The sequence below is a fragment of the Chelon labrosus genome (assembly GCF_963514085.1).
Source record: "Chelon labrosus genome assembly, chromosome: 21".
Lineage (NCBI taxonomy): Eukaryota > Metazoa > Chordata > Actinopteri > Mugiliformes > Mugilidae > Chelon > Chelon labrosus.
Window position 1 is genome coordinate 4,368,711 of NC_140354.1, and position 11,147 is coordinate 4,379,857.

The 11,147-nt window shown below is 44.4% G+C and overlaps 1 protein-coding gene across 1 annotated transcript; it reads left to right on the forward strand.

Moving 5' to 3' along the window:
• The first annotated feature begins 135 nt into the window (after nt 1-135).
• LOC311506342 (uncharacterized protein) lies at nt 136-11,114 on the forward strand. Its single transcript, XM_084570259.1, has 6 exons — nt 136-445; nt 1,300-1,483; nt 1,833-1,936; nt 2,034-4,775; nt 5,245-5,453; nt 5,558-11,114. The coding sequence occupies exons 2-6, from the start codon at nt 1,300-1,302 to the stop codon at nt 5,649-5,651; spliced, it is 3,333 nt and encodes a 1,110-aa protein (XP_084426385.1). The 5' UTR covers nt 136-445; the 3' UTR covers nt 5,652-11,114.
• The last annotated feature ends 33 nt before the right edge of the window (nt 11,115-11,147 follow it).

An 11,147-nucleotide genomic window follows, 5' to 3' on the forward strand; every position in this document is an offset into this window, starting at 1 on the left:
TAATAATAACCTAATATATTAGAATTATAATTTTTACAAACGCTTTATAATAATAGTTATTATTATTATTATTATTATATAATACAGTAGCAGAAGTAGTGATAGTAATTAAGAATAGTAAGTATTAAGGTATTCAACGGATGTGTTGACATGGAAAGTGGGGTTCAGCTTGCATGACTTGACACATATAAGAGCCACGCCGAGGGGGAATTCTTAGTTTCTCGGAGACATACATAGTTGTAGGTAAACCAGCCTGTACACCTGCTCACCCCTGACTCATCTGTATACAGGACGCATACATACAGTCTGGAACGACACTTGGTCGCCCCCTAGCGAGGAGGAAACATATCTCATAATAGTTGTGTAGTTTCACTTTTCCTGCATGGCTCGTCAAGAGTGACGATCTTTGAACAATAGCGAGAACCCGTCGCCAAACATTTATAAGGTCAGTAATCGTTGCAAATCTGAAAGACGTCAAAGGTGTTTAGGAATTAGCGTCAGGCTCAAATGCAAGACTCGTCGATGGTGCGATAAGCAGATTGTCAGTTGAGATGTGTCTGATTTTTTCCACTTCCTTGACACACTGCGCTGCAATGTGGCTTCCTTCTAGCTTCTAGATGCATGTTTTGACAACGCAGGGCCGTGCACTCTAAACAGTTAGCGCCTATTTTGTCCGGAAAGGATTTCAAGCAAACATGTTTACTTGAAAACGTACCAGTGTGATTATCTAACGTGCGCGATAAGCTGCGTCTAGTTAATGAATAAGAGCGGTTCGGTCTATGTCAGTTATTTGCAAATAGATTAACAGTCAGTGGGATGGAGGAAGAAAGGGAATCAAGGGGCGTTAACTTCAACATCTGTCACAATCATAGACTGTAGGTCACAGTCTATAGGCCGCACGATGATCACCATTGCCACTGTACAAAGATGCTTACGGTAAAAGACACGCTTTTGCAGAATTAGGGAACATTTAAATCAGTTTGATATTTACTCATATTCAGTAAAAAGTTTCACTGGTGACGATTATGGGCATATTTTAGTATGTTGATGTAATGTCCTAGTAACCCCCAATAGAGGGTGTTAGATTATTAAATATGCTTCTCTTCCTATTTGCAAGGGTGGGGTCTTTGTATGGTTGCCCGATCCTAAAAGCCTCATGGGTAGGCCTACATGTGGTGTTTTGGCTCTTTGTCAGCGTCATGCCGATGTTCACTCTCACCACTTTTATCTTTGTGCGGACATATTTGCGTTGCCTCGAGGGTTTCTACTTCGCAGCACTGATTGTGTTTCCTCCAGCAGATGGCAGAGCAGGGCAGGACTGTGAGGGTGACGGGCCTGCCCACAGACATTGATGATGACAGGCTGAAAGACAAGCTATCCATCTACTTCCTGAGAGCCAGCAATGGAGGAGGGGAAATAGACACTGTCACCATCGTCAAGGCAACGCCTGCCTCTGCTCTCATCACCTTCGAAGACAGCGGAGGTCAGTAGGGTCAGGCTGTGTTCGCGTCTCTGCATTTAAAGTGTAAGGGAGGGGGATATTTTCTGAATAATTAATTGATTCTATTACAGAGGCAAACTGGTGTGAAAATACTTTTTATTGAACTTAATATATTAATGCTTGGATCTCACAAGGTGTCTAAATATTCCAGGATTTAATTCCAATCATTCACAAAGTATTAGCAAGGTATAGCACTACGTCTGCTGTCACCAGTGATTTACACTGAGCCGGATTGTTGGCATGCAAGTCAGTGGAGTGGTCAACGGTAAAAACGCTTAGTCAGGATGATTCACAGACTGATTGATTTCCCTCTGATCACCCCCTCACACAGTGGCACAGAGAATTATTCAACGCAGTCGGCACATTCTGGAAGTGGACGGGAAGAAGTATGAACTCACTGCAACTGAACATCGTGAAAGCTTAGATCCCGATCAGGTATTGTTACCCACAAATTTGAGAAATATGTCAACAGATATTGAATATATAGCAAAGTTCCCATGTGTTTATTGTCTGTCCTTTTCCGTCACCATAGGTCATCTTAAGTTTATCAGCAACTGTTGATTACAGCAGGCTTCCTGGGGGAGTCATGGCTTTAACAAACCTTCGTAAAAGCCACCCTGATGTTCAGATAAACTATACTGATTCTGAGGAATGCTGTACATTGAGAGGCACCTTTTCCAAAGTGCAAGCTGCCTTAGCACAACTACTAGGCCAACCTGGAGGCCCAGAGTTAGCGGGAAACAAAGACTCCGCTCAATCTGCCTCCAGTGGTTCAGAGTCTGTTCAGACAGCACAGAAGCCTCGGGAGTCAGAAGATAGGAGCAGAAAACATAATAAGCAAAGAGAACAAAGAGAAAAAAATCTCACTGACAAGCCATCTGATGAGTACAAGTCAAGTTCAAATAGAGACCTGACATCTGGTAGTTATGGCTGGGAAGGTATTGGCCAGACAGACAGTGCAGCTCTCCAGCTTCCTACGACATCAGCGGAGGACTTCTCACTAATTGTAGATGCAGACATGTTCCAGTATCTGGAAAAACACTGCCGGAAGGAATATCAGCATATCCTTAGTGAGTATGGCATTGAGGTGGTGGACATGACAAATCAGGGACTGACCACTTTGTATCTGCATGCCTCCGCTGCAGCGAGGGAAAGAGGTCGAGAGCAGGAGCGCTTGAAGTTGGCAAGAAAGGCAATAAGTAGGCTTTACCAGGAGAATGAGTCCAAGATCCGTCGAGCCCTTCTACCTAAAGTTATCTTGTCCCCTAGTGGAGAGCTGCAAAAGGCAATAGAGCACCTAACTGTCAGACTTCCAAAGCTTATTCTAAATGAGGATGACCAAAATATTTGCATTATCGGGAGCAGTAGTGACGTGTCTGACGCCAAACAATTTCTTCTAGACCATGGTAAAGTGAGAGATAAAAAAGAGAGTGTAGCAAATCTTAGAATTCCAGTGTATGAACCAAGCCAATCAACTTATTTGGATGAGGAGAGAGTCCATTTCCCTCCGTCCTCCACTCTAGGGTCCTCAGATGATAGAATGTACCAGATGCCGGAGTCAGAGGAAGATGATAGGAGAGCTGAAGGAGCCAAAAGGTATAAGCTAGCTGCTCGGTTCAAGGACACAGGGCTGGCTGCTTTAGGCAGTCGACCAACTGACTTCGCCTTACGAACAAACACATCTCCAGGTAGACAACCCCGTCTTGGGCCAATGTTCGGGCATGATGTACTGTCAGAAACAGCAGGGACTACTGTTGAAGCAGTCTCCAGATCACAAAACACCGGAGGGGACATTTTGTTTAAGAGTGAGAGATATTCTTTGCCTTCATCTGCCTCAATGCAGAATAAAATCTCTCTGAGCTCAGATTTACTGGATGCTCGACCCAAAAATGTAGCATCCCCCTTCAGCACTACTCAGGCCAGTTTGTCAGGAAGTACTGCACCTGCTGGGTCTGGATCCACCTTGAAGCGAGCCAGCAGTTTCTCAGGAAGGCCTCAGCAGAAGGATCAAGTTATGAGTCAAGATGATCCCAGCACGTCCACAGTCAGATCCAGGGGCAGGTCTTCGAGTTTTAGCACCCAAACAGGAAGGGACAAGCAGGAAGTCTATACTGCAGATCTTACAGTCTCCAATTTGATGTGGCAGTACATAAAAGAAGCTTACAGCACCAGAGTGGAGGACCTGACTTCTGATGTCCAGATGAAAGAGAGTCGCCCAGAAGGTGCCAAGGGCCTGACTGTCACCTTAAGAGGCGCAAACCCATCCAAAGTGAGTTCATGTCAGCAAGATTTACAGAAGCTGCTTGACTCAGTTGAATCAGACTTCTTTGTGCAGCAGCTACGCTTGTCAGAGCTGGGTGTCACTGACGCAGAAGATGAAACCTTACAGGCTTGTTGTTCTGAGGTACGGAGCCGCTTCAAGAAGGTTACTATACAGATATATAAGAAGACCTTATTTCTGCTTGGTCCTAAAGAGCTGTGCTCACAGGTCGGTGCTACGCTGCGGGAGGTATTTTCTGGCAATTTGGTCCAAACACCTGAGCAGCACCACTTATCTAGCCAGGCTACCTCCATGTGGAATTCACCATCTTCTTTACAAATGAATGAGGACCAAAAAACCAGTCTGCACTTTAACAGGAATTCTCAGGTGACGCTTGAGGGCCAAACAAGCAAAGCTGATGGCAGTGGTTGGACTGGGGAATGGAAAACAACATATGGAAATGACTTTGGTGAGAAAGAGGCTCTTAATGGATCTATTAGCCAGTCGCTAGCGAGGAAAGAACATGTCATTAAGGAGAAAGTAAAAACTAAAAGTACACTTGAGATGGATGGTCAGAAGCCCGAGACCTATGTCAACCACTCTACGACAGGAAACGATACAAGCACGAAACATTTGAATGGTGTCGGGTCAGTGACAACCTCGACTGAGAAAGAGAGAAGCATCCCTGCCACCCAGACAGACAGCATAGGGCAAAAACAGGCGGGGGTCCAGAACACCTCAGAGGAATCCAGCTCAGGCCAAGGAGGCCTGGGTTCCCTGTGTGTCTGTGGGGAGAATGGGACGCCGATGACGAGAACAAAGTGTGGGGCTACCATATGCTCAAATTGCCTGGACAAGGTTCATGCCAACTGCAGAGTTTGTCAGGAGGCGGAGCGCACACCCTGGGGCATCCAGGGCAAAATGAACAAATCTAAACTACACATCAGCATTCCAGGTCACAGCAAGGACGGTGCTATCAAGATCACTTACTCCATTCCTGATGGTATCCAGGGGGTGAGTGGCTTACTTAAAACATATTCTCACTGATAAACATTGTATCTGACGGAGGCCTTGTGATTAATGTACTGTTGTGCATATTAAACTTTTTAGAGACATCAAATTAAGAACACATTGTATTTTCTTTGGTATCTTCTTTACTAGTTACTGTACCTTGATAATAATAATAATTCAAAATCAGAATAGCTTTTTATTGTTTTTATTACTAAAGGACAATGATGTGTGTATGTACAGGAATAATTGTAGGAAGAGCTTTGTGATGAATTGTCTGTTGTAAAATATACATGTACATTCGTTGCTTCTGTTGTAGTTGATTTGTACAGGATTTAGCTAAACTTCAGAGAGGACTACTATGATTTATGTTGTCCTGGAAATTAAACTGCCACACTGATGCATTTTTTTGGAATTATTCAACAGTATCTGTCTGTTTTTTGATGACTGTAGTCTTTGTTTTCTATCTACTCAGGATGGTCACCCATCTCCCGGGAAACCATTTCAAGGAGGCATATTTGAGGCCTTCCTTCCTGACAGCGAGAAGACAAGGAAGCTCCTGCCGAGGCTGGAGAAAGCCTTCAGGCAGGGACTCACCTTCACAGTGACAGGCAAAGACGCAAGGGCCAGGGTCATTTGGGACTGCATACCACACAAGACCAGCTTACAGGGAGGCAAATCAGGGTGAGTGAGGCCAGTGATGATGTCTAACAGAGCTACGCAATTAAAGGTCACAAAACACAAGTCTGTGGATCTGTGACGAACAGTCTTCCTTTTGTTTCTCCCAGGAACGGTTACCCAGATTCCACTTACTTGACGCGCTTGTCTGAAGCCTTGACCTCTCACGGGATTGCAGAGTCACCAGCTAAGTCTCACAAATAAAAAAATGCAGAGAAGAAGTTCTAATGTTGTTTGATGCCATTTGCACTGTATTTGTATATTGATTAGTGTCTGTTGTAGCCAGTTAGTGATTTCTGATTGCATATCCACACAGCAACTCAAATCTAATTAGTTATGGATGACATTGTATATATTCATAATTTTTTAAAAGTTTTTTTAATTACTTACAAGAAAAGTGACTAAAGGGACCACCTAGCATTGCTGAATATTTTCTTACAGTTTAAGCTTATTTGATAAAATATACACTTTATTTTGTACAGTGTGCACAGTACTGTAATGATTTACATTTTATACTGTCCATGCTATGTGATTGTAATCTGAACTAGTAAACTCTGGCGAAAAAAACTCTTTGCTTTCTGCTCAGTTTAGAATGGGCACAGAAAGGAAAAAAAACACATTTCCTGTCTTTTTTGTTATGCTTTTTTTATTAGTCCTGGAAAACATGTAAGGCATATGGTAACATTACACACTGAAGCGTTACAAGCTCTAAAGGCCATGTGGACAACATGGCACCACGCAGTAAACCCAGAGTCAAGCACAAAAGCAGCATCAATTCAAAGGGTTTAAAAAACAAAGTCGAGACGAGAAGTGTGTTTGCGACCAGGAAAAAAAAAAAGCAACACGAGGAAGAACAGAGCAAAAGAAGTTCTAGAAATCAACCTGTTGGGTATGCCTTGTAGAAAATGACCAGTGGAGACAGAATTCTAACAGGAGCTGCGTAGCAGGATGGATGTGAGTTTCTAAAGCATTCCCAGAGATAGGTTAAGGTGTTTCTTGAATGTACCAGCTGGCCATGGCAGTGCCCATGCTGAAGGAAAGGACAGGAACTCAGGTGGCACAGGGGGAAGCGGACTGGCTCCAGTTGACATGACTGGCATTCTCCTCCCTCACACCACACTAGTACATGACCACTAAACTAATATGAAAGAGACAGTGAGCTGTACATACACACATGCCTTATTTTCTGATTGACAAAACATGCATTCTAGTACTGTACATGACAAGCCCAGCCAGGTTTGTACTTTCTTAGCATCTCTGCACGGACTGCTAAGGAAACAATAGCTGCAGGCAGATGTGGTTGTTTGGGTTCTCAGTGTGGATGAGTGAACACTGTGGCTACTAAAGCTTACATCAAACAAGGATGGCGTAAAGGAAAGTTTGTGCAGTGAATCGATGATGCTGTGTGTTAGTAAATGCGAAATTAAGTGGTTTCTTACATGAGGAAAACTGCTGTTTGGAATGACCTGAGAAACCATATATAAGATAAAAATTCACCTCAAAGCTAAACAATGGATGCTGGCGAGGGACTTCAGCTAAAAGCCAAGACAGACAGAGAAAGTAGCTATCGGAAATACTACACTCACTGTGTTTTTTCTGACCTAAAACTATGAGTGTCAGTTATGAAATTTAAAACTGCAAACGTTCAGAAAATGACCACTTTGTTTCCTTAAACTTTGAAACACTGTTTTTCTCCTGTGCATCTCTGAGTTGCTAAGTACTCTTGCATAAGTGTCTGGAATGACTGGGAAACCATTTCAAGATGACTTACAATTCGGCTTCACCGTGGTGGAAAAGCTCTCAGACAGCAGGCCAAAGGAGGAAAGGGCGGTCTTAAGTTCGACCAACAGATCCACTTGAACCCCAACCCCAGACATGAAGCACCCGCCTCACTGATTGAGTTCATCTCAAAGGCATCTTAGCTCAGAAGAACCAAGGTGGGGAAAAAAAGAAAAAAAAAAGGATCTAATCTGTTTTCCACATGCAGATGAACACATGCAATTTCAAATTCCAGATGTCAATTATATGTTTTATTTTCTATGAATGTGTGCGCAGAGGAAAGGGGCTGGTATGGAGAAGAGTTTTGGCAGACTGATGGACTGTTGCACAGGCCAAGAGGCTCTGCAGATGCAGCACAGGAAAAAGAAAAACGACTCCTGACAATCCTTGAGTGAACCGAGATCAGCTGTAAAGCGGAAATGTAATGTCTGGGGCAGGCCTGGGCTGAGCTATCGTCAGCCAATAAGCAGGGGTTTTGTTCAGCTGAGTTACAGTATTGGCATCCCTGCGCAGCTGTGTGAAAACATCTGCTCCCTCGCTTGTTATATGAACCATTTGGAAACAAACTGAAAGAAACAGAAATCCAAAGAGTGGAATAACACGGAGCTTTGGATTTGGAGGGAACTTGCAGATTACCGTATGTGTATATGTGTTTGGTGGAGTTTTGAGTCTTCTATGCACCTTGTCCAGTTCCTTTTCACTGTGATACTGATATTCTAGTTGTAAACACACAGAGGAGGAATCAACCTGTAGGAGTTGACGTGATGCGAGAGCTGCTAAAACACAGTGAAAAGGATATAAATACAAAGAAGGGGCCTCGGATTGAGGTAAGATGTGCGCAAGGAGAGGAGAGAGGCACAGTGCAGGCCTACGCTTGAGCAAGACTACAACCAATCCAAAATTGTCTTAAACCTTTTGTAAACTGCAGCACCCATGAGGATTTGGGACACAAACCTGACACACTGTAGCAACTCATTTGTATTTTCATTTTTTCTTCAAGGTTGACGGAAATGCATCCAAAAACATAATGTACTTCATATTTCTTATGCACTGTTAATATTCAAAGCATTGACAGAGGAATATACATACAATTTGGCACACATGGTTTGGACCAACAGAAGGACTTTGTCACATTTATAAGGAATGCAGGTTGGCAGGTCCCCACATAAAGAGTATGAGCTTTGAACTTTAAACCCTTGGATAACAAAACAAACCAACAAAAATATAAAGGTAAATTAAAATAACATAGTAAGTTTTTTTTTTTTTTTTCTCTTACTGAAAGCGTTTGTTTCTCACATGGCACTCGGAACAGAAGCACCGTCCACAGGTTCACAAAGGGAGCCCAGCAGATTAGAACAGAACACTAACCAGATGCTGACAGGACACAATCACTCCCCACACCAGCGTGGCGCTCGCACTCCAGCCCAGATCACTCCATCCTGCTCCTCATTTTACTTCCCACAGTCAAGGATGGATGAATGCTTTGATTTTAGCTGCCACCCAGGAGAAGTTGGCCAGGGCAGGGACTGGCAAGCTGAAAATGAGGGGACCTTTACATGAGTGTGTGTGTGTGTGTGTGTGTGTGTGTGCCACCTGTGCTTTCAGTGAGCTTTCGCAGATACACTGGAAGTGGATGATGGGAAACAGGCTGTAAACCTGGAGCAAAATCAAAGCCTGCGTGGGACTGGAGTGTGACTGCCATGCTTGCAAGTGCATTAAGATCAGCGAGCAGAGTGCAAAATACTAATACCAACTGTCCTCATAACACAGGCCTCTTATCAGACAGGAGGGAAAGATAGAGTGAGAAGGGAGGGATGTTTTGGAGCTACATAATATTGTAGCGGAGTAGTGTAAGGGGGGTGGGGTTGTGGGGGATGTGTGGCAGGGGTAAGGTGGGTACTTTTTAAAACTCGACAAACGACCTGAGGACACACACATCTTCACACACAATGGCACACCACACACAGCACACGAGGGAGGCCACTCATGCTAACACAACAACTTTTTTTCTATCTTTTTTTTTTTTTTTTGGAAACATTTTGTTTTTTTGTTTTTTTACAAAGTCACTAGTCACCATCTGAGTCTTAACACTGAGGCCGGACTCAGAGACAGGCAGCGAGGCAGGCAGGTGGGTAAATATGTGCGGTGTAAAGTGGATATTCTCATGCATGAAATATTTAGAGTCCATCCAGTAGGATTTACGAAGGATTATCCTTACTGATGTGACACCAGTGAGACAAAATTCATACCGTCCATTAGAGGGAGCGGTGCGCTATTTAAATAGCACACATTGTCAATATTACATTGTAAATGTCAGGCTGTCAGAAAAATAGGTTTTCTACAGCAACGCAAGAAAGGAACTGATTCACCTCCTCAATTTGGCATCAGAGATTCTTAATACTTTTTGCACCTGTTGAAATACCAATCGGCAGCACCGACTGTTGGCAAATACAGAGTTAGGAGAGCAGAAAAGAGAAACGCAGGGAGAGGGAGTCAGAGAAACAGACCACAGTGCCATCTCTGACGAGGCTGACGCCTGTTGCTATGCCAACCATAGAGAGGGAAATGGAAAGAGGAGGGTGAGAGAGACAGAGAGAGAGAGAGAGGGGGGACTAGAGAGAATGGACGGGAGGCGAAGTATGGACGCCAGCTTGAACTGAATTCTCCTCTCAGGTCAGGGTGATCGACAGGCGAGTGGCCGCCGTGAAAGGGGGAGAATGCTATGGAATGCCTCGAGGAGGATCTGGGAGGAAGAATTTACAAAAAAAAAGAAAAAAAGAAGAAGTGGAATTCACCTTCTTAACTTGCTCATTTCAGAAGCTTCACTGTCTCAGCGTGACAGTGCCTCTTTCATCACATTCAGAGTGTGTATGTTTGTGTGCATGTGTGTGTGTGTGTTTGTGGCTTGTTTGAACAGAAACAAATTCTCTCTTAATTGGCACTGAGCACTTCTTGCCAACAGTTGGTCAGCTAGAAAAATCTGTAACTAAGGAGGAGGAAGCTGAGCAATGATTTCTGCCTCTCCATTCAATACTGCACAGAAAGGCTCATTATGAGGGAAATTCATATTCATGCTAGTGCAAAACTGCAGCCACTATTTGAACTTGGGAATTGGTGGGAACCCGATGCAATTTTGAGTTTTTTGCGTCCCCTCAAAAGGAGACTGCTTCGTCCAAGCTTAGACTATATAAACGATAACTGATGTCGTAGCATTAACACCATTGTCTGAGCAGTCAAACATCTTGATCGGAACCATGATGCAAAAATCTCACAGGGAGGTGGAGCGCATCAGCCAATCCTAGGCATCTCTGACTCATCCTCGGTGACATAACTAAGCGTTGGACACCGAGAGAGCAGCGTGTGGGTGGGTGTGGTTCTCGTTTATCTGCCTGCCTTTGTGCCTGCCTGTGGGTCCGGCCAGTGGGTGGGTCGGGGTGGTGGTGTGAGAGGTGTGGGGAGATTCAGCACAGTGAGGGGGGAAGTGGAGGTGGCAGGTGGAAGTCAGAGCAGAACAATTTAACACAGTGGGAGTCGAGGTGCGGAGGGGCATGGGGGTCGAGGGTGGGGCCGGAGTGCGAGCGGGGATAACGGTTGTCAAGGGAACAGTGATTAGCCCCAGGCCTGGGCCATACCCACAATCCTATATGGGTCTCTTGTCTCTGTCATTTGGAATAAGGAGCATCTTTCGAGGGTTGGGGGCGTTTTCTATTAATCTGAGGGAAGTTTGGAGCTTACAAGTGGTTATGATTTTTTTCCAGAGATTAACAGGAGAGGAGGGGGAAGGTGGGTGAAGCGAGGCCTGGGTAATCACTGCCATTGACTGAAGAGGGGAGGTGAAAGACTGACAAAGATGTGATCATTTTTTAAGCTATCCATCTAACTCCTTCCCATCCTTGCTTACCCCCCCCCCCCCCCCCACCC